Source organism: Drosophila novamexicana, unplaced genomic scaffold (assembly GCF_003285875.2).
Source record: "Drosophila novamexicana strain 15010-1031.04,08,12 unplaced genomic scaffold, DnovRS2.1 tig00004554-arrow-pilon, whole genome shotgun sequence".
Lineage (NCBI taxonomy): Eukaryota > Metazoa > Arthropoda > Insecta > Diptera > Drosophilidae > Drosophila > Drosophila novamexicana.
Window position 1 is genome coordinate 4362807 of NW_020825051.1, and position 23986 is coordinate 4386792.

The 23986-nt window shown below is 42.1% G+C and overlaps 2 protein-coding genes across 21 annotated transcripts in view; one reads left to right on the plus strand and one right to left on the minus strand.

Moving 5' to 3' along the window:
- LOC115769376 (protein phosphatase 1 regulatory subunit 12A) overlaps nt 1-9151 on the minus strand; it is a 41543-nt gene extending 32392 nt beyond the window's left edge. For all 16 annotated transcript variants that reach the window (XR_004018744.1, XR_004018742.1, XR_004018740.1 and 13 more), the window contains exon 1: nt 8411-9151. Coding sequence is in view for 8 of the 16 variants with exons in the window: in XM_030714169.1 (XP_030570029.1) it covers nt 8411-8665 (255 nt within the window). In the remaining 8 variants the exon portion in view is untranslated. The remainder of the gene's footprint in view (nt 1-8410) is intronic.
- Nucleotides 9152-10936: 1785 nt separating this feature from the next.
- LOC115769439 (death-associated inhibitor of apoptosis 1) lies at nt 10937-23003 on the plus strand. 5 transcript variants are annotated; one of them, XM_030714250.1, is made up of 2 exons: nt 10937-11076; nt 21501-23003. In XM_030714250.1, exon 2 carries the CDS (start codon nt 21548-21550, stop codon nt 22925-22927), a length of 1380 nt encoding a protein of 459 aa, XP_030570110.1. In that variant the 5' UTR covers nt 10937-11076; nt 21501-21547; the 3' UTR covers nt 22928-23003. The 5 variants fall into 5 exon arrangements, 4 of the variants coding, with proteins under 4 accessions (XP_030570110.1, XP_030570109.1, XP_030570108.1 ...); XR_004018747.1 differs by lacking the exons at nt 10937-11076; nt 21501-23003 and adding exons at nt 14285-15085; nt 15138-15612; XM_030714249.1 differs by lacking the exon at nt 10937-11076 and adding an exon at nt 14368-15085.
- Nucleotides 23004-23986: the final 983 nt, after the last annotated feature.

The window sequence follows — 23986 nt, forward strand, 5'->3', positions numbered from 1 at the left end:
TGGCGATGATATCATCATGAGCAACTCCGGCGACAGCGGCTTCTATGCGCCGCTATCTAGCGACAAAACCCGCCCAATGGCAACAACGACAACAATGCGACGCTTAGCAGGCAGTGAAATGGCGATAAGAATTCTTAACAATAAGAAATAAAGAACACAGAAGTGCTTCATTCTGTAGAGTCCGACTCAGAGATACTCTGAACTGCCTTTACAAACATTCTAGCTTTCTTCTATACAAGAAGGAAGGAAGGAAGGAAGGAAGTTTTTGGGAGCTTAAATATGACAGACAAATGTCTGTATAAAGTGAGATACTTTTAATCCTTATATGCTACACATACTATAAGAGAACTTAAATACCAAGTCTAGTTTCTATATCGATCGAGTTATGTTTAAAGAAACATGTCTCGGAATGGAAAGACAGGCTCAGCTCAACATTTTGACCATTATGCTCTTAGATATAGCTGCTTTTAGCTGTTACACACATTTGGCTGGAGCCAATATACCCTCTCACCCATTTTCGATGGGTATAAAGCACAAAAGAGCAACAACTTCAGGCCTCAATACCAATACCAATACCAATGCGAATGCCCAGTCGACCAATTGTTGCTTTTGATAAGCATGTGGAGTATTTAAATTCAAATGTTCTTTAGTTCTTTGTATGTTTTTTGATTGTTTTATAGTCGCCACATGTTAATTTAGTTGTTTTTTTTTTTTTTGTTTTAATTTAAAAGGGTCTGCTGGTTTGGAAATGCAAAAGCAAATTCCATTTCGCAGTAAAAACGCATAAAAGGCGCGCGGAGCACAAGGCACGGGCGGAGGCAATACAAAAACCAAACGGTGGCAGCGACTGTGAGCAATTTGTAAATCTGGAACGCAGCCAATTAATTAATTATGAGCAATTTTGATAAACTGACCAACTGACGACGACGACGACGACGATGGGCGGACCGCCCACGCGTGACCATCCCGACAACAACAACAATTGTGGCATGCAAAATTTGACATGAGCTATTTGGCTGACAATTTGTGACTTTTGATTTCTGGTCTGGTGTTAATGTCAGCCACATCTACATGCACAGCAACAGCAGCACAGCAGCAATAGCCACAGCGAATTCTGTGCTATTTTCATTGCATTGAAAGCGAATTTTTTCTTGGCCAGCGAGAAAGGCGCTCTACGAATTGCATGCTAAGTTTAGCCTTTTGTTTTTGGCACGCCATTGAGCGGCATTTTGCCCGCTGCCTCTCCTTCTATCTCTATCTCTATGCCTCCCTCTCTGCCTTTGTGCGAAATGTTATTCACCCCGCCGCATTACGTATACGCCGCATATTGCTGCAATCAGCAGCAACTTGTTGAGACGGCTTTGCGGCAGCAACAAGCCGCTTAGCTACAAAACCCAGCGCCCACTTTGTACACTAAGCTGCATATCAACTTGGGCAGCATCCTTTCCAACTCTCTTCTGTTGGGAGTGTGGTTCAGAAGAGCATACTCTACGCTACAGTGTGCTAATAACCTTTCGAGGCGCCTTTCATTACGCAATTCCTCTTTGCATCTATTCCTTAATTGTTGCTCTAGAAGCTGACATTTACAAGACTATTAATATTATGTTATATTACTATTAAGAAATTTGTTAATTCATTTCATTATCATATGATTTCGCTATTCCTCTTTGCGCCTCATTCTTAATCGTTGGACCAGACCAATTGGTAACTCCTCTTTGCATATCATCCTTAATCGTTGCACTAGAAGTTGACATTTACTTGGCTATTGATATAAGGTTATACTACTATTAAATATATTTAGTTTGAAAACCAACAAATTAATCTACATTAGTCTGACTTTTCAATGCAAATGGGTTATATTTATTAGATTCGAATGCCTACAGAAATTGATTTATCTATAATACTAATTAATTGCTTAAGCAAATGCTCATTACCAGTTGAGCAATAGCTGGCAAAGCGAACCATTCGCTTGTATAGATTTTTGAAAACAATTTGAATTAGCAGCGGAAGCCTCAAGGCACTTGTCCAATATTCAATGCGACTCGACTATATATAATATATACAAAAAGATTCGCATTTTGGATACACAATGGCCGGGCACATGGCAAAATGTTCTTATGTCTTATGGCAAGTCTTCATAATTTCAAATAATTTTAGTTTCTTTTTTTTTTTTTTTTGAGGGAAAGTTCTCGTGTATTTTATGCCACTTGAATGCCTCGCCCTCGCCTAGCTGCCAAAAAAAAATCTATTAAAGAGAATGAAAGAAAAAAGGCGGCGCCAACTGCGAAGCGGCTTCTATTAATTTCGCTCGGTTCGTTTTTTGCTCAGCCGCGCTATTTCTGTTACGTGTACTAAAAGATTTTTGGCCGTGGCCAAATCAAAAGACTGGAGCAGAGCCACCTGTGCCTAGAGATTCAAAAGGAACACAGTAAATGCCTAGACATGATTAACAAGCGAGGTATGCATAAAATGGGCAATATAAACAGAATTGTTATATTATAAAAAAAAATAATCAAACAATATATGCATGGCAAATTCTCGTAGCATTTGTTTATGATAATTCTGATTATGTAGATTATGCAAAATGTTTGGAATGTGCGAGTGGGCCACATTACTCAGCACAAATCGGCCAGATTTATGTATATATAATGTTATCAATATATATGCGAATCATTAATTTCTACAAGATAAATATAGTACAGACAATTTCAAACCTGGCTTAAATGTGCTCAAAATACAGCTTCTTAGCTTTTGGCATTTATAATATCTCAAACAAGCTCTGCTATTACGAAGTTCTAGAGTTAATTGACAAGTATATAATATAATATAACAAACGGCTGGCATCGCAATTTTATGATAAGAAAATTACTACGAATTCAAACAGAAGTGCTTTTGACCTGTTTTTCGTATGAACTTTATTGATTTCAACTGAACTTTGGCCAAAACCTTTAAAAATTCGCTTTAGGATTTTTGGACTCGCACATTTCCGCATTTAGTTGCGACATATAAATAAAATATTCACAAAAATACGCTGCCGGTCGATCCACCCACCCTTAATATACAGATCATATACATGAAAAACTATTTTTGTGCATATTTCGTCATAGATTTTGCAAAGAAAAACAAGTCGGCGGGATGTGCCAGGCTAGGAGATACCCTGAATGGAAACTCTAGCTTGTTGGAAAGGGTTTTTTTTCGCAGGTGCTGTTCTCGCTTCTTCTTGCATTCTTCATAAAAATCGATGCCTGTAGTCCGATCTTAAACATACAAGTTTCTAGCTTCTGTTGTCTACGATATCTCGTCATGTTGACCAGGCCTATATATACTAGCTGTACTAGGACATATTGCCTCTCTGTCCGTGCATAACCAATATACCCTGCCTTACCCCTTTTCAATGGGTTCGGGCTATACAAATTTCATTCTGTGTTATAAATCTGTGTATTTATTCGCCTTAAAAGCAACAACAATTTTCCATTTTTTTCTTCTTGTTTTTCAAAAGTTTTCCCCAGCCTCACAGCCATGTTTGTGTGTGTGAGTGTGTGTGTGAGCTATAAAATCAGCTCAAATAATACAATCAGATAGAGAACTGGGAGCCAGCGGCAGTTGTAAAATGTACAACAATTTAATGGCAATATGTGCATTTTGCAGTTGTTGTTGTTGTTATTTTCGATTTTGCTCGAAATGGTATTATGCAATGCACTCTTTACACACACACACACACACTCGAACACGCTGCAGACACATTAGATCGCATCGCATAGAATGATTTTTCAGTTAGCTCAATTCGCAAGATTTTCAGCATCGTTTGTTATTTTGGGTGTAAAACACCAAACGAGAAATAAATCAAATCAAATGTAGCCACAGCCGCAGCAGCCATTTATATGCCCCAAACATATATATAAGCACATCAATATACAGATAGATATATACATATTTATACATACGCATGCAACACGCGCTGTGAATTCTTGAGGATGTTTGATTTGTATCTGTTGCTGTTGCTGTTGTGTATATCGCATATCTGTGTCTGTGCGTTTTGGATCCGTGCGTCTGTCCGTCTGCCCCGCTGCTGAGAGCGCAGAGATAGAACCGGGCCAAGGTTACAAAACACGTCAGTAAAGCGCGTTAACAATAACAACAGCAACAAAACAATATTGTTTTATTATTATTGTTGCTTTTGGAAAAACTCACGCAACGCAACGCAACGCAACTGAAAAACTGCTCCGCGATTTCCGAGACAGGACTTTGGCGAGAGATCAGATCAGATTGGAGCAGAGCAGAGCAGAGCACACATCGAATATCGATTTGGGGTCACGTCGTCTAAACGATCACGATTCATGACTTGCTGCCATTATTCTGTTAATATATTATGCATTCGTGTGGAGATATCGCTCAATTTGCAAAACTTGACAAAATAATTAGCTAATTTATGCGACAATTTAACCGGGGCCTCTGTCTGGGCCAATTGTCAATTGCAAATTGAAGCCCAAACTAATTGGCCAGCATTTAAGATAAGCACGCATTCAAATTATGATAAATTATATTCAAGGCTTTTATTCTTAATACGTAATACGCGCACATGTCACTCAAATCTTAAAGACATCTTAATTATAATGTGTCCAAAAACTGTTTCAAGTGTTGTTCAAACGCGTGTTCTTATAATCCCACAATCAAAATGAGCAGCGAAAAAAACAACCAGAAAGAAATTCTATACGCAGTCTGAATACCCTTGCAGACATAAGGCTTTATAGTCGACATTATATCATTAAGTAGAACGATTTTAGATCGTTTTGCAGATGTTCTTGTCAAGATATCTGAAGAAACTCAGACTTTGTTCGATAAGCTGCATAGGTAAAACTTTTGTTAAGCTAAAGCTTTTTCTTACAAGAACTTAGTTTTAATATCTGATAAAACTAGATCTAGGCAAACAGCTGGACATAGCTATATAGACTTCTGTTTTAAGTCTAGATATGCTTTATAGGCTCGGGAAGACTTCTCCTTCTATACATTACAATCTACATGACAAACTGAGAATACCTGTAAAGCTGCTTCAGCGGAAGACAAAATGGAATTAAGAGATTATGTTTAGAGGATATGAATCAAGCTTTAAAGCTGAAAACAAGGTTTCGAGCAGCGGCAACAAAAACTGCTGTCAATATTATAAATGCAGATAATTAAAAAGTGTTTGCATTTAGCCTAAGCCAAGTTGATTAGCTGAAAACACAATTAGATATTTAAAGCTGAGCCTAGAATGTACTTGCAAAGAATTGGTTTATTTAAGATTTGTATTTTGGCGTATTGCGTATTTGTTTTGCAGCTAAGTTTAATTATAGCACTCAGAGATATAATAAATGTAGATGGCCATGCGGCATATTTATAAAAATCGCATTATCCTTGAACTATGCACGAAATAACATTGAAATATGGAACATATAGTATATATAGAAAATATACCAACTGTATGTGAAACATGTGTAAACAACACAAACATTTGTAATTTATTGCAATTTGCTTAAAACATTTTGCAGTCGTCGTAACACGAAGACCCCACCCCACCTCTCCGGCCTCCCTGGCGAGTTGAATGTCAACGCACTGCGACGGACGCAGCTCCGACCTCCAACAAAACACCCCCTGCCCAAAGACTGTGCCTCGTCATCATCATCATCATCATGATCATGATCATGATCATCATTCATAGCCGAAGGTGGCAGCCGTTTTGGTTTGCCATTGAATACGGCCGAGGCAGGTGTTTTGGCTTCAGGTGTTTGTTGTTGTTTATGAATGAAAGCCGAAACAAACAATTTTCACTTGTAAAAAGAAAGCAGCAGAAAAAAAACCAACACACACGCACACACACACAAGCGGAGCCTTCGCGTTAAGACTTTGATCATCAAAATCAGCGATGAATTAATTAATTATAATACTTACAGCATATAAGAAAATGCAATAGAAATTCAGTTTGCGGTTTAACAACAACAACAACAACAACAGCCGCAGGTAATTCAAGACTTTGCACAGTTCCCCCCATTGTTATTTGTTTGCTGTAATTATAGTTGCCCCCACCCCGCTCCCTCCCCTTCCCACTCATCCGGCACCACCTGTCAGACAGGCTGCTCCATATCTGATGATTATGTAGATATTAGCATCTGGTTAACAAGTGCGCCGCGGCTAAACGGTGAAAATCTCTTGGCTCTTAGCGGGCGCAGCATAATTCAAATCAATTAACTGCATTCAAAAGACAGTTGCTGCTAAAAGTCGACACACATATTGAATTTAACTGTGACTGTGATATAGGAATGCAAATTGACTGCAAAATATAGGCTGACATATAGGAATTATTACCATTTGTGGGCCTGAACAATGTAAATCTTCAAGTTATGCTTGAAAAAGCATGTCTCAAAATTGCAATTGATAGTTATTTTGATTATTGTATTTAGCCTTTTTTATACCCTTGCAGAGGGTATTATAATTTTGTTGTGAATTGTGTAACGCATAGAAGGAGACAGCTCTCTGATCAATAACAACAGCCAAGTCGCTCAGTATTAAAGCTATCTTAATACAACTTTGCAGAAGTCCCACTTTCCACCTGGATCGGACCACTATATCATATACGTAGCTATCATAGTGATCGGTCGAAAAGTAGATATCTTGACCGAACTCTCAACATTTATCAATTTTACTCATTTCCTCATGTATATGCAAATTCCTATCAACATCGGGCCAATATATCATATAGCTTCCATATGAACTATCAGTCGAAAATTAAGTTGTTGTATGGAAAACTTTTTGGCCTTTCAAGATATTTTGATCAAACACGGCATTTAGAGACTTCACTATGCTCCTTTAATTTTTGCAAAATCCTATTTACATCCGACCACTATAACATATAGCTGCCATAGGAACTATCGGTCGAAAAGTAAGTTCTTGTATAAGAAACTTTTTAAGACATTAACCATTTTCGCTGTGCTTCTTAGATACGGGCATTATGAAGAGGTTGCCTCTGCAAGGGTATTAAATCTTCGGCGTGGCGAAGATAGCCTTTGTTTCTCGTTTTCCAATAAATTCAGTTATCGACTATCTTTTGATATTTTCACTAACTTGCCATGAGGAATTGTATACATTTTTAGCTGAAACACATGATAATTGTCCTTCTTTGCAGCTTTTGTGTTTGCATTGAAAAGCGCCACATGAAATAAATTTCTACACAGATTTTCAATTTGGTTTTTCCTATTTTTTTTTTTTCTTTTTTAAGTATACTATATTTTTCATGCGAAGGCTTAAAGAACAAACGAACGAAATCGAAAGAAAAATGAAAATGATTTTGCGAAAATCTTTTCTATATACAAAACGAGCATTTGTCTATGTGTGTGTGTGTGCGAGTGTGTGTGTGCATTGTATATTTTTCTTGGCATTTAAAAATAGAAAATTTTTTGTATTTTTCTTATTTAATGCTCGCGCCGTTTTGCCGTTTGTTGCTATTGTTGTTGTTGTTGTTTGTTGTTTGTTGTTTGTTGTTTTTGTTTTTGTTGTTGTTGTTGTTGTTGCTTCGGGCATTCGACTTGTAAATCGTCGGCTTGCATTAGAAATGTATTTGTTAATGTTTTAGTGGTTTTTGCGGTGCTTTGGAAACCGCAGCGAGAGCACGAAATACGCCGTAACGAAATAAACCGCAAAGTTACCGACGAAGACATACTCTGTAAACAGTTGAAGGCGTGAGAATATACCCAAAACTTTTAGAACTTGGGCGGGAGAAAACACGATTTCTGATTCTGTACTAGAAACAACATATATACGAGATTCATATACGATGTACGATATACGATATTCGTTTTATGATTATCATTTATCTAAGCTGGTTATCGATATTCGTCAATATCGTAAGAACTATTAAAGTTATAGATAGTTTTAAGTGAACCTGATATATATATATATATACAAAATTTAAAGAGGTGAATCTGAGACAGGTGTCACTCTACATGGAGACCTACATATCCAGGTGAACTCGACTCTTATTGACCAACAAGAACATACGATATGCGATGGTATATGCCTCTCTGCTGCTTACATACATTTGCATAAAAACCCATTAAACCCCTTTGCAATAGATGCAGGGTATACAAATATGTAGCATGAGTCGACGCCAACGGCGACGTCGACGCCAGCTGCGACGCTGACATCGCTGCTCGGTTGGGCGCAATAGTTTCGAAATTGCCCCCACCCCCTTCTTTCCGCCTGCTGCTAGCACTCCTGCCTGGGTCGCGTGTTCGCAATCTCTCACGTAATGTGCTCCATTTATACATTTCACAGCTTATCGATACACATGCGAGTGCGGTGGGGGTGGTGAGGGGGGGGGGGGGGGGGGGGGGGGGGGGGGGAGTTAGTAAGCGGGTCAGGTAGTTAGTATACGCACCTGATGCAAAGCGGTGAGGCCATCCACATTGGCCGTGTTAATGTCGGCGCCCTGATTGAGCAGCTGGACGACCTCCTCCTTGTCGCCGGAGAGGCAGGCGGCGAGAAAAACGCAGCCGGAGCTAAACTTGATGCTGCGGCAGTCCTCGCGACGGGGCGTGGGGGCGGCGCGATTTGTGTCCGACTCCTCCCAGCGCTTCAGCTGCTCGGCACGCTTCATCATGGCCGAGTTGTTGCGCACCTCCATTGTTGACATTTTGACGGATTTGCGGTATTAAATAACGGCGCTTGAGGCGCCAACAGTTGCAGTTTGAAAATCTAATGTGCGATTTGTTATTGTTGTTGCTTTTGTTATTGTATTTGTAGTTGTTTTTGCATTTGTTTTTGTTGCTGTGTGTGATCGATACAAATTTGGCCGCTGCACCGAGAATTTTGATTTGCACTATTTATGGGAAAAGTTGCACGATTTGATATTTTAATTTTTCATTTACGTTTTTTTTTTCTTTTTTTTTTTAGCACTGATCACTTACAAATCGCCTGTGTGAATGCTGCTGCTGCTTCTTCTAGCTAATTATTAATTTTCTATTTTCACTCGTTTCGTGCCTACTGCTTTGTGTGTGTTGTTGTTGTTGTACTTTTTTTCTATACGCTTTATCAGCTAAAACGGGCGCAACTGCTTGGCGTGTTGTTTTTTTTTTTATCGTGTTTCTTTTGCACTTCACTGCACACATACACACACACACTTACACGCTCCCGGGAGCACAGCCACAGCCAGACAAGCACAAGCACAAGAACACGAACACGCACACGCACACACACACACAGAGGCGCGCATGCAGGCTGACGCGTTCTCTCTGCCGTTTTTCTTAGACGCTTGCAAAACAATTTTCGTGTTAGCATTTATCACACTTCTTTTTTGATTCTTAGTTTTCGCTTAGCATTAAAAACAAACATTGTATCCATTTGAGCGCTGCTGCTGCTGCTGCTGCTGCTTCTGCTGCTACTGACTGCAAAGAAAAGATTAAGGCAAAAGTTGCGCGTAAATTATTTTGACATAAAACACAACACTGCCGCCTGGGCTCTGCCGATGTTGACGCCGACAGCGACGCTAGGGCGCTGCTGGCATTTTGAATGCAGTTTAAGCACAGGGTTGTCGCACTGCGTTTTTATTTTAGCACACAATACACGCACAGTGTCATAGAAGAACGTATTATTGTGAGCATTAAATAGAAAAGAAAGAAGAAACATTTGTTGCTGCTGTTTTTTACACTTTGTTTATCATTGCAAGTATGTTCGCGCGCTCGCTTATTCTCTCTGCCTTAGCCAAGCGCGCGCTCTCTCTCGCTTACTCGCTCTTCAACACACACATACGCAATATGCAACACTGTGTGTGTGTGTGTGTGTGTTACCAATTTGACATAAATTCAACAGCCGCGACGCTGACGTCGGTACGCGGGTAAATAGAACGAAGAACGCAACTAAAGATGGAAACCGATATTTTTCACTCAATCTTTTCGCCTTTTTTTATATAATGGGATATGTAGTCGAATTGTAATGCCTAGATATACAGCGCGTAATTATGTAAAGGCATTTAACACGCACACACACTTGCAAACGCGCAGCACACAAACACGCATATGCAAACGTAGAGAAAAATGTATAAATTGCAGTAAAAACTTTTTCACAGCACAACGGCATCGAAACCGAAACGCACACAGACGCACGCACTTACTTTGCTTCTCGGCACGCGCAAATTGTGGGCACTGTTTCGGGCTCAGTCGCTTAGATAGTGCAATGCACAATAATTCAATTTATTGTGCATATTTCGGATAAAATTGATATTTAATTTCGTTCACCAATCCGTGCCATTCCGTGCGGCCACGACAAAGGTTAAAATGAAACTGATGAAAGAGAGGGACAGAGCAAACAGAGAGAAGAGAGCGACCCTGTCAGTGTGACATGTTGCTGCATTTGGTGAATGCTGGCAGCTGTCAACGTAAACTGTGACTGTCGCCACATGTTGCCTCAACATGTTCGCTCGATAGTCTTTCGGTGCGACGTTGCTATGCAACAGTGTGTACACATGGCAGAAAGTAAACAGCTTGGGCAACACTGCACCAGGGCTGCATGTCATCAATTCAAAAATATCGCTTTGCCGCCCTACTCCAACTTCGTAACGGTTTTGTACTTTCACAATTCAACCAATGAGTAAGAGAAATCTTGTAGAACTTTCGACTGCACCCCTGTTAGATCTGCTCTCGCCCGCTCTGGCCAGCTACCCCTTGCAGCGCACACTCCCCAAACCCACCACCGCCCAAAAATATTGCGCAGTTCTCTGGCCACAACTGTAGCTCGTTCCATCCCGCTGCGTCCATAGAAAGCAAAACAAAACTATGCAATAACAACACCTTTGGGCACGGGGCATGGAAAATGGGCTAGGCTAGCCGCACAATTTATAGCGCTAGTCGCATCGTGACACTCAGACCCAACGGTCGCAAAAACATTTTGCTGCATTACAAATTTCTAATTAACAAATTGTTCACTTATCAAGTGCCAAAAAAAAGAATAACAAATTTTTTAGATAAGCGAAAGCTTTGTGAGCTTGCGTAATTTTTCCAAAATAATTTTCCCTGATAAGATGCTATCATATCAGCCAGAATGAAGTCGGTGAGTGCGTAGTATAAGCTGTGCGTGTGTGTGTGTGTCTGTGTGTGTGTGTGTGTGTAGGAGTGGGTGCCATTTAAGAGGATATTCGCATTTGGGGGGTGGTTCGCCTCTTCATTCATGCAGGCCAAAAACGCACGCAAAACCGTATTTCTCAATTTCATGCAATCTCCCACCCCAACCTCCCTCTCCCTCCCCCTCTCCCTCTCTCCCTTCTCTCTCTTGCTCTCTGTCTATTGCCATCCCGCTTTGTCACATCTATTTGCGTAATATTATCTTGCATTACATTGCATTTACATGACGAAACGCTCTGCGAGATGCTGAGCTCATTTCATTCATGCCGCCTCGCCAGCACCTGCCCCCCGCCCTCTGGCCCTGCCCCTGGCCCTGCCCACGCCATGGTGCTTGACTGACAGCAGCCCACCCCAAGCGCCCCCCCCCCCCTGTCATCCCTTGCAGCTGCCGTGCACGCAAAGTATTTTCTGGTTTCGTTTAGAATTTTCCAATTTTTAATTACCGCCCAATGTCACATTGATTTGTAAGTTTATTGTTGTTTTTGTTGTTATTGTTGTTGTTGTTGCTGTAACACAGGTTTCTAATGGCAATTCCATCTGTTTGTTTTAGTCGTATAATCAGCTGTTAGCTCATGCTTTTAGTTAAAAGTCTATTTACTATCTTGTCTAAAAAGCTTACACAAGCTATCTGGGCGGAATTCCTACACAATGAGAAAAACTTTGGCATGTTAATAAATAAATTGGAATTCAATAAATTTCGATTGCAAAATATTTGTTTGTTTCTTTCGACATTTATATAGAATGTAGCTTTTATGGCCTGCTTATTTAGCGCATTTGCTGCAAGCAGCTTGTTTTTTATCTTATCAACAATATGAGATAAGATGTGAATCATAATATATATTATTCCAGCTGCTTTGGCAAGCATTTAAGCTGATAAATTATGCTAAAATGACACTGGGTGCCAAAAGTGCCAGCAAATACAGCTGTACATTAATAATACTGCATAAGCATGTGCATAGTTGGTATTAAATACAGCAGCTGGTATTAAGACAAGCAATGCAAGCAGTTGCTTAAGCAGTGACTCAAGCAGTTGGGCAAGCAGTGTCACGATCGCAAGTGGGTGCTTACGTGCATTGTTTTTGTTTGTTTGTGTTGACGTGTGAGTGCGAGCGTGTGTGTGTATCTGTGTGAGTTGTTTCTTTGTGTGCGTGAGCATTGATCGTCAGCCTGATGCCAAAGGAGCCTGCATCCTGCGCAGCCAGTCGGCAGCTGGCGAACGTCTTATGCCCCGTTCCTGGAACGCGCACACAATAAGCATATTTCCGAATAGGCAACAGAAACCGGGCCTGGCAACAGCTGCGCCGGCTGCGCACCTTTTGATCCTTTTTGTGACAGCGGACAGCTGCTGGCACACGTCCTTAGGTCCTGCTCTGATTGAGGCAGGTAATTACTCAAGCTGCATAAAGGGAGCACAGCAGATGTTGTAATAAAGGCAATCTAATCAAGTCTTATCGTTGTTGTTGTTGTTGTTGTTTCGCAATGAGCAAATGCAAAAATAAAGAGAAATAATAAAATACAAAACTGGTTTCGCTACATTTGGTTGTCAATTAAAAATAATAAAAAAAAATTTACAAAATTACTAAACACACCTGAGCGCATGCGCGCTGCGTTTGTATTTGTTGGTGACTAACAACAACAACAACTGCAGCAACAACAACAAAAGCGAGTGCAACAACTTTAAAAGGCCTTGCAAGGCCGTTTTTATAGTAACATTTACCACAAGTTGCCACAAGCTCGACTGTTGCGATTTCTGTGCTCTCTGTGCTTGAATCCAATCTGCAAATTATGAAAATTGAAGCTGTTTCCAGTCCACAAATAGAATATATGTATGTGCATACATATATAAAATTTACAAGGCTTGTCAAAAGGCGTCTAGACGCTGCCTCTCGTTTTGTTTTTGGAAAATGCGTCGCGACGTCTCGCCTGATAATTTTAGATGTATTTATTTATAAAGAGTTCAAATACACAAACGATGTCGATGCAGCTGAATGCTAAGCACACATATCTACACACACATATATACAACTTTTATCAGCATACATGTATATATATATATATATTAAATTGCAATCGTCTATCAAGCACTACGTGCTGGTATTTCCTTTCATTGACGTACACATGTTTATACTTAGAAAAACCCGCAATTTTTAATTATTTTTGATAAGATTTTACGCAGAAAGATTATTGGTAAGAGTTCTTATCAACATTTTAACAACCGTTTCCGCTTTTACCTGTAGTAAGCTTGTTCATAACTTTTTTACTGTGAAAATTTACTAGAAACAAATATACAAATGATTTAACGTTTTACACTGCTTCATTCAAAAGATTACGTTAAATTGTGACGTAACGTATATCGATAAAAGTAATCGTAATCGATTTGCGCGCTTTATGTTATGTTTACATGTGTATGTACACACATATACATATGTATGTTATATATGTATGTACTTAGTTTCCATCCTAAACATACATATGTATGTACATCTCTATCTCTTCTCTATCAGCTGCTGATATCGAAATTAAAATAAAAATGGGCCTGGAATGCCTTCGGCCAGGTTGATTCGTGCCTAACTTCTATCGCGTTATTGATAGTATTTGCAGCTGCCAATGTACAAAACAGAAATGTACACAATTTAAGCCAGGCCCAGACAGGTAAGCGAGCGCAGTGGAGCATATGTGCATACATAACGCATATGTACATAAATACATACATACATACATACATACATATACAAAAAAGCAGCTGCTGTCGACGCGCTGCCAGCGTCGGCGTCGGCGTCGGCATCGGCTTTGGCGTCTGCGTCTGGAAGGTGTGCGCGTCAATTATGGGCTGCAACGACGTGTCGTGACGGTGCATTGACACGCGCCAGAAGTCAAAAGTGGACGAGCCTGATGAATTTGCCAGGCGCATGCTCTGGCCGTGGCAAAAATCAATGATCCTGCGACTGTTGCAGCTGCAGCCGAGGCACCTAGCGCACGGCGCTGCTGGTTGGAAAAGGATAACCGTAGTGCAGAGTTTCCGTGTACGGTTGTACGATACGCCATCTTGCGTACTAATACTGGCCGTAGTAGAAGTTGTACGTGGTGTATTGGGGGCGTCATTGTGATGCCAGCTCGTCGTGGGCAAAGCGAGCCTGGCTGGCAACCCGCTAATTGCATGTATGCAATACATAACATACATATGTATGCATGTATGCATGTACATCTGTTTTTATGTTTATACACTCTGATGCCAGCCACATAATGGGCAGCAATAGTTTTTACTGAAATATCACTTAAATGTTTTTGCTCTTTTACAAATTAACAAAATTGCAAGTTCCAAGAAGTGCAACCAAAAACATGCATACAAAAAATTCCAAGTACCATCTGTACGTATGTGCGTGTGTATGAACATATGTATGCTTCCTCGCTCTCTCTATCCCTGGCGCGACGTATGCTCGCTCCGGGTTGCTCCCGACGCTGCTCGCTCGTATCGTCTGGCTGGCTTGTGTGTGTGTGTGTGTGGGCTTGTGTATGCGCTCGTTCGGCTGTCGCCGCTTCGTCGTTTTCAGTTCGCTCACGAAGCTCGAATAGTAAAGAAGCCATGGATACGCAAGCGCTACAATTTTAAGCACTTAATTTATGCATTTAAAAAACTACAAAAAGAAAAGTGTTTTGATTTCGGTATTGCGGTCTCCAAACTAAATTGTGATATTGGTAGTATTTTAAAAGCAACAACAACAATAAAAGCAACAAATTTAAAATAAATACAGAAACATCTGCTTCTCTGTGTTTGTGTGTTTTCCGTCAACGTCAACTCGTCGCTCGGAAAAGAAAAATCAATACTGTGAAAAGAAATATACATTTGTCTCGAATCCAAATAGAACTTAATAGATCAAAAACACAAAGAAGTGTCAGGGGAACTTGAGTTTTTCAACAAAAAGAGAAAAATTGTCAAGGTGAGCAGAAGTTGTGTTTATAAGGCATAATATTAAATCAACTTGAATTTAGATATAACCCCAAAAATATAACGAAAACGTGACATCACAAAGCTAAAGCTGTTTTTTTTTTCATCTATGTATGTATGTATGTTGTTTGCCTGCACAATGTACATTAATTAAAGCTACAGCTTACAAACACACACACACATATAAAACCCCACTCGCGCACACACAGTCAAGCGAATGTTGTCGAGTATTTTGTTGTGCACATGACAAAACTTACAAAATCATTTTGCCCAATAGATCAAAATTGATTATATAATCTTTTTAGGCCTGCAATTAATAATGTCTATATATATGCAATGTTATATAATTTAAGTGTTAAAATCATAAAAATTATATGCCAAAGAAAATTTGCAGTATGTGTATGCAGCGCAAACCGCTTTCGACAATTTTGCCGGCTGTGCTCTGCTGTTCCCGTTTTGGGTCTCTCGCTCTCGCACATTCGTTCAACAGCCAAGAGGCAAGAGGTCGTATTCGTAAAAAGATGGCGGCTGCAGAGTTGCTAAATACTGCTGCTGTTGATTATTTAAAAGTTTGTTTACTAAATTTCTGTTTTTATTATTACGAATTGCTCTTTGTGCAATTTGTTTACCATTAAAATTAACCAAAACATGACACACATTGTTTACGTTGGCTTTTGAGTTGCTTCAAGCAAACATTTTTAAACTATGACAACCCTAGCAAGCTCTCATTGTGAATGATATCAGCGCTGCTGGCGGCGCTTAAATCAACATATTCGCAGTACTATGGAAGAGAGTGTGTGAGTAATTGAGAGAGGGGCTGGGTGCGGGTTCTGAAATATACACAATGTCAGACTTATTTGTTTTCGTCGGAATTTTCGACTACGCCATTTTTGGTGTTGTTATCTATATATTTATATATTTAACCGATGACTATAGTATGCAAAACAATGTTGCCCAATTTTTTTTTGCAGGCTAGAAGGTCAACTTGTATGACACACACGCTCGCTCAGCTGTAAATCTTGTTCTAATTAAATTAATTGTGCTGCGTATTTATACTGCTGCCTGTGTAGTAGTTTTTGTCTATATCTCTCTTTCTGCTAGCTTAGATCATCATTCATCATAATAAACAAAGTTTGTGAGTTGATGACGCGTTGTTTCTGCTGGCTCCACTATTTACTACATCCGATGAGTGCGCATACATACATATGTATACATATGCATACATACATATGTATACATATGCATACATACATACTTCCTTTACGCATACACATAATCCCTATGGCCAGACCGAGCATATGTATTTGAGTAATTTTTTGTTTGCTTTGTTTGTAATTTCCGCTCGGAACGGAAGTGGTGCACTCATGCGTACGCCGCGTTTCACTCTGCAGCAACACACATAAGCCATGGCCAAGGCGGCCAGTCTGCCTCTCGCTGCATTGTTGCCACTTTTCACAAAAGACTTTTGCAGTTTTATGCTTCATTGCTTTGAACTCTTGCGCTCGATTCGCAGAAAGAAGCAGAAGAAGCAAAATACAGCAACAAAGAGAAAGTATCAACTCGAGCTTTTTCAGCTCAACTTGAGCAACTCTTGATTGTTATTGTTATTGCTGCAACAACAACAAAAGCAACAACAACAATAAGAAAAACACCCGCACCCAGTCGACAGCGACGCCTACACACAGAGCACCGTAGGAGGAGGAGGAGGGGAGGGGCCTACTCTGGTGGTCGTCCTCGTGGTGGTGGTGGTGGCTGGTAGAACAACGCCTACGTTTATTTATCCAACTGAATGCTGAGTAGATTTTCCACGCTTTTCACCAATAAAACGATAGATAACTCGCTTAATAAACAGTTCTCACGCAGAGCCCAAAACTCGAAAAGAAATCTTCTCTAAAGTAGGTTTTTTTTTTTCTTTCTAAAGATTTCGTATTGTCTTTTGTTGTCCCTTTGCTATCGCCAAGAGACGTGACGGCAATCAGCATGAATGGACCTGGACCGAGGCGCGGCGGCCCTTGAAAGAGATATAAATGAGAGGAAGAAGAAGAAGCAGCAGCAGATGAAGTTTAAGAACAAATGGCAGCAGAGATGTAGGAAAATTACTTTGGAATTCCCGGAATTTTCTGGGCTGAATCATCTCGAATGCGAGACGACCTTTGAGTCTTGGCCGCGTGAAAAACGACCTTTCATCCATTCCACACACTAACGAGGCGCATTTAATGCGTGTGTGTGTGTGTGTGTGCTTGTGTTTTCCATGAGAGCGTACCCGCATTCCAAGTCTCATAGATGCTGGCAGCCAGATAGGAGTAGAGATGCCACAGTACACAGCACGACTTGACTTTGGGTTTAAGAACAATTTTCTTTCTTTGGAAACGGCGAAGGGTCTTTGAACTGAGCCGCCGTTACGATTTTGGGCAATCGATCAATGTGCGAGAGGGAGAGCGATAGAGAGAGATAGAGAGGGAGAGAGCGGGTGCCAAGCTGCGCTTTAATGCATTCCTCAGCGGCTTGCAGTCGGCTCAATCGCATTTATTATGATTACGGATGATATTGCCCTTTGTTGGGCATTCTTTAAGTACACGGCCAACCAGGCAGCCAGCCAGTCAGCCAGCATCTTGTGTATTTTATTATTATTATCGACGGCGTCGTCGGCGGTCGCTTCGTTCTTGTTCTTGTTTTTGTTTTAGTTGTTGTTGTTGTTATTGTTGGCTGCTGCATTTCTTGGAAGGACACCGCACATACACGCACACATCATATTCTTTGTGAGCGTGTGTGTGTGTGTGTGTGCGTGTTGGCGTCGGTCTCTGCATCATCTCCCCCCATGTCCTCCACTTCGCTACTTCAAGTTCTGCGTGACGACGACTCATGCTTGTGTGTCCCCCTCCCCCACCTCCTTCCTCTCTCTCTCCTTCGCTCGCTCTTTTGCCTGCTGCTGCTGGTGCTCATGTTGCTCCACTCGTTCGTATCTGGTATCACCGCATTCCAATCTCAGTTTAGAAGACAACAACAACAAGAGCCAAGAAAAAAGAATGGTAGTGTTTATAATAGTTTCCCACAGTCTGAGGTTACACTCACACACACTCGCACACAAACATACACGCAAGCATTCACACATACAGAGTAGAGACCTTTGCTGGCTGGCTGGCGGTTACCTTCACTTACAAGACAGCATTGAAACTCCAATCCAAAGCCCAGCTTTATAGTGTTTAGCTTGGTTTCCAATCAGAAAACCAGCCGCGGCAGCCCAACTCCAGTTGTTTTTGTTGTTGTTTTGCGCAGAGTTTGTAGAAAAGTTGTTCGACTGCATTCCAATGCGCGCGCCTCGTTGGGTTCTCGTTCGGTTTGCTTGTTGCATGGGGCGCACTGGTCCTCTCTCTATGTGTGTGTGTGTGTGTGTGTGTATTTCTCTGTTTGTTGCCTTGCCTCCTGGGCTGTTGCTGTCTGGCCTTTGATTATGATTTTTCTTTGCTTTACACTCTTTCCATGTGTGCGTGTGTGTGTGTGTGTCATTCCACTTTGGTATTTTCTGGGTTCTCATGTCATTCATGCGCCCGGGAGGCCCTTTTCCTATAGCTGCTTCTACGTTGTCAGTTCTCATTTGTTGCTCTGCTCAGGCGCATTCACGGCATATGCTTAGTTATTTTAGATTATTTTTTAACTTCGCTTATATAAACTTAATACTTGCAAGTTTTCAATTGTGTTGTTTCGTTGAGTTTCGTTAAAATAGAGTGCACACTAATGCAGCCCTGGTAAGTGTTTTCATATGTGACAAATGCAAATGCTTGACATATTGCAACACTATCGAGCTGATTGCATTGAACTTTTCCTTGAATTTCCTGCTAAAAGCAATGCATTTCAAAAAAGAAAGAAACAAAATGCCAAAGCGTTTACATTACAATTGTTAATGGGCATGCATTCCGCAGCAATAAAAGCAACAGCAACAACAACAAACAGCTATAATTGCAAGCTTCTGCACTTTGTACTTGGCAAAAAGAATCATCAACAGCAGCAACAACAACGGTGCATTTGCAATTGAAGCAGCAACACACACAACAACAACTGCAGCATACAGCCAGCAGCATCTCGAAGCTAACATCTTTGTCTGCGTGTGTGTGTGTGTGTGTTGCTCAAGCTGATGCTGCTGCGCTGCTGCTGCTGCTGCTGCCCGTCGTTGTTCCACTTCAAAAACAATGCGCAATCTCTGCCGAGCGCGCAGCAACCCTAGCAGCAGCGCAGCGTCGGGCATTTGTAATTTACAATTGTGCTTTTGTTTTTGTTTTATGCTTTTATTTATTTTGCATTTGGTGTGTGCGCATTTGTTTCTTTTTTTTGCACTCTTTCTTTGCACCCAAGCGGTGCATTCGTGTGGAGCCTGCTTGTGTGTGTGTGTGTGTGTGCGCGTGCGTGTGTGTACGTGCATAGTTGTTTTTCCATTGATGGTTTTGGGTGCCTATTGCTATCCCAGTCTCGCACGCTGCTCGCCAATGCAGCGCACTCGTCACTGCATTTATGCTGCACTGCTTTTTTTATGCTGTGGGGCGCTGCTTGCGGCTGCCGCCATCGAGTCGTTTGACTGCATTCCATTAAAACTTTCTCACAGTCGGCTACGGCTACGGCTACGAGAGCTGCTTGCTGCACGACGAGTGCTTGGCACTGCCAGCCCCAGCTCCAGCTTCAGTCTCAGCTCCAACCCAACCGAGCAACCACCCAGTCGTCCCTCTCCGCTTCCCCCCTTTGCCTCAGCAGCAGTCGTTGCCCCGTCGTGCTGCAATTGTTTGGCGTGTTTGGCTGGTTTGCGGCTTGGCTTGGCGTGGCTTGGCTTTAAATTTGGACTTTGTACAAAGTCCCGACACGGCGTTCGTGCTTGCTGCTGGGCCTCCTCCCCGCCTTGCCCGCTTTCCCCTTCGCCATGCCTCCTGGCTGAATCGCCTGCCGTGAAGTAAATGTCGAAAAACGGCTTACAATCTCTTTAACTACATGAAAAAAGACCACCAAAACAGTTCAACGCCGATGGCATAAGTAAAGCTATCGTTTATACATATCTATATATGTATTTATATGCATACGTATGTGTGTGTAAATACGTGTGCACACACTTGCATTAATCGATTGAATCGCACGCGTTATCGTTCGAATGCGCCTCACAACACTGAACTGATTATTATTTTTAATTGCTTTCAAAAGTCCAAAGGTGAAATTTTAGAAATTGAAATATACGAATTTCAATTGAAATTCTTCAATTAGATTAAATAAATAAAAAAAAAAAAAGTTGTATTATATTTATGAAGTATAGCATATTCTCTTTAAGTACTTGAATAATAGGGCATATATTACAAATTGCAATTTCCGAGAAATAAGTAAGCATTTTCTTCAATAATGCAATACTCTTTAGATTATGACTATTGTACAATGCTTCATACAATTGCCATATAATATATATATCAATTTCTATTATATTGCTGTGGCACTTGATCTTCTGTTCTGTTCGCTTTGTTTCAAGCTAACGCTTTTCATTATCAGCTTGTTGTGTTGACAATTATTTTAACTATTATTTATTTACGATGTTCGTATATCGTATTCTTTGGCATTTTGCTGCCTTTGTTGTCGCCGGCTCTTCATACACTCAGCACACATTTAGTCCAAAGTACTATCTATCTTTTAAACGACCCGACCAGCTGTGGATGATGCCCATCGCCCATCGCCCATCCATTGCAGATTCGCATCGGCGCAGTTGCAGCAACAACTCGCGGTTGTAAGATTGCGTACGATACGCTACGTTCGCGAGGATTTCAGGATACAAACCCAGAAACCACCCTTGTCAATGACTCGTCACAGGTGCGAGCGAGAGAACGATATGCTACACAGTGCTTAGGGGTGCGTTAAAGTTAAAGTTCGTTGATGTGGCCTCAGCCTCAGCCTCAGTCTCAGTCTCAGTTGCTTGAACTGCGTTTCAGTTTTTCAACTTTGTCAGTGCAAAGTACTTTTAGACGTGGCCAAATTTAATGAAAGGTATTCATGATAAATGAATATATAGCGATTTTAAAGCCTAAAGATAGAGCTTTCTTATCAAGAAAGTTTCTGGCACATTCGCGTGGCTGTTTTAACCTGCGGTTGACATTATTGCATAGTATATTTTACAATCGAGCGAGTTGTACACAGTTTTTTATTATATACACCTCGAAGTTGTTTGTGTGCTTCAGTTATGATATCGCGCTGGTGGCGTTAAGCTCGCTTGGCGAGAGAAGAGAAAACGAGCTGGCGCAGAGCCAAGGAGAGGGGAACTCAAGTAATTAACACGCGAGACGCACCTGATTTGCAGAGAGACTTCTCGCCTCTGCTCCTATCCGACCGATAGCATTATCTAGCTTTGAGTCTATACTAATGTGGCGTTTGTTTTCTGTTCTTTGCAGTGGGAATTAAATCAACAAAGCATAGCTACAGTAACCAGCACATCAAGATGGCAAATGTAGCAAGTCCGCCAAGGTTCATACCTTATGGATCCGTGACAACGGCAACAACAACAACGACAGCAACAGCAACAACATTGGATCAGGTGGACAACAGCACGACAGCCACGCAGCTGTTGAAGGCGTTCGTTAACAGAATGAATGACAAATACAATCGGGAGGACGAGCGCTTGAGGACATTCGATAACTGGCCCTTGTCCTGGCTGGATAAGCACGCATTGGCACAGACGGGCATGTTCTTCACCAACGAGGACGACAAGGTCAAGTGCTTTTTCTGTGAGGTGGAAATCGGTCGCTGGGAGCGCGAAGATCATCCCGTTCAGGAGCATCTGCGCTGGTCGCCCAACTGCCCGCTGCTGCGACGCCGCAACACCAACAATGTGCCCATCAATGCGGATGCACTGGACCGCATACTGCCGCCCGTCAGCTATGATGTGTGCGGATCCAACGATACAGCCGGCCTGGATGTGCGCGAGAACGCCTACTCCGAGGGCCGTCAGTCGATACAGTCGACGGGCGTGAATACCTCGCCGCCGTTGCGACTCGGCGGTGTCGGCTCGCCCATGGGCATGCAGGAGCCATGCAGCCGGCCAGCAGGCAACGGCAATGGTGGCAATTATTTTCCCGAGTATCCAGAATATGCCATCGAGTCGGCGCGTCTGCGCAGCTTCGAGGATTGGCCGCGCAACATGAAGCAGAAGCCACAGCAGCTCGCCGAGGCGGGTTTCTTTTACACTGGCGTCGGGGATCGCGTGCGCTGCTTCAGCTGCGGCGGCGGGCTCAAGGACTGGGACGACAACGACGAGCCCTGGGAGCAGCATGCGCTCTGGCTGAGCCAGTGCCGTTTCGTCAAGCTCATCAAGGGTCGTCTGTACATCGATGCGGTTGCCGCGGCAGCGCAGGCCGCCAAGCCAGCAGCCGGACAAGCAGCAGACGACGAGAAGCAGCAGCAGCCAGCGTCGTCGCCGTCGCCGCCGGCGAGCCAGCACAGTTCAAGTCCAAGCGTCGATTCCCTGAGCAGTGCTCCGGTTCCAGATGCTCTGGCTGCACCCTCTGCAAGTACAGCAACAGTTGTCGCTGCTGCCGCAGCCGCCTCAGGTGGCGACGATGTGGCGCCCACGTGTGCTGCACGCATCTACGACAAAATACTGGCACAGGGGTGCCCAGAAGGTGCCGCCCTGGCCAGTGCAGCCGGCGGCGTGACCGTGCCCGAAGAGAAGCTCTGCAAGATCTGCTATGCGGCCGAGTACAATACGGCATTTCTGCCCTGCGGCCATGTGGTGGCATGCGCCAAGTGCGCCTCATCCGTAACCAAGTGCCCGCTCTGCCGAAAACCCTTCACCGATGTCATGCGTGTATATTTTTCTTAAATGGCATTGACTCCATCCTAACCACTGTGCGTCTGCAACACACCACCAACACCACCACCAGCGCGGCCCAACCCGGCCGCTGTAATATACGAACACACAAGCCCAAAAGTGGGTAACGGCCAGCTGGATTGTCAGCTCCAATTTAGCTGGCCGTTGCACAACAAACACAACAAACACACACACGACACGCGCATATAAAATGTAAAGAATAGAATATAAATAAATATAAAATATATATATATATAACTAATAAAGTTGGATATCCATTATGCTTTAAGTAACAACAACGCGTTCACATGTATCGTTGTACATTGGAGTATATAAAATTAAATTTTATAATATAACACAAATAAAAATACATTGAAAAAATGCACACTGTACGTTTGCTTGTTCTCTATACCCCTATTAATATTATAAATTCTATGATATAATACAGTATTTATGTGTAAACAATTAACATATTATAGAGCTCTTTACTTCAGATGGAAACAAAACAAAACCCGTTGTTTTTATTAACGTTCCGCTCGCGTATCCAATTAAAGAAACAGGGAAAAAAAACCCAACAAAGGGGCCGACGCGTCGCCCACATGGCCAAAAGCCTGGGCAAGACTGGCTGGGAACGCGTGGAGGCGTCTAACAGGCCCCGTCTGCCCGCAAGCCAACATGTAGATCAGATTCGTATTAAGCGAGAATTGATTGGCATAGAGGTCTGGATCTGAGGAACGTTAGCTGTGAGTTGCCCAGATACTAGAACCTAGGCGTTCGATCTCTACCTATTACAATCGACTGCCGTAGAAGTCTAGAACCGAGAAGAGATTCAATACATGCATTGCCTAACACATTCGATAGCCATTCCCAGCGGTTCGAGTATTACTTGAGTATTGGCAGAAATCTAGATCTGAGCATAGATAGTTGTGCGTTGTTCAGCTTCAAGATTTAATAGTTGCATTGGGTAAGCTATTCGATAGGCCCCTCGCGGGTTCAACCCCTGCGGCTTGTCTACGTATAAAACGATGCTTAGCCACACATAAACCTTGTTTTATACGATCAAGTCTATAA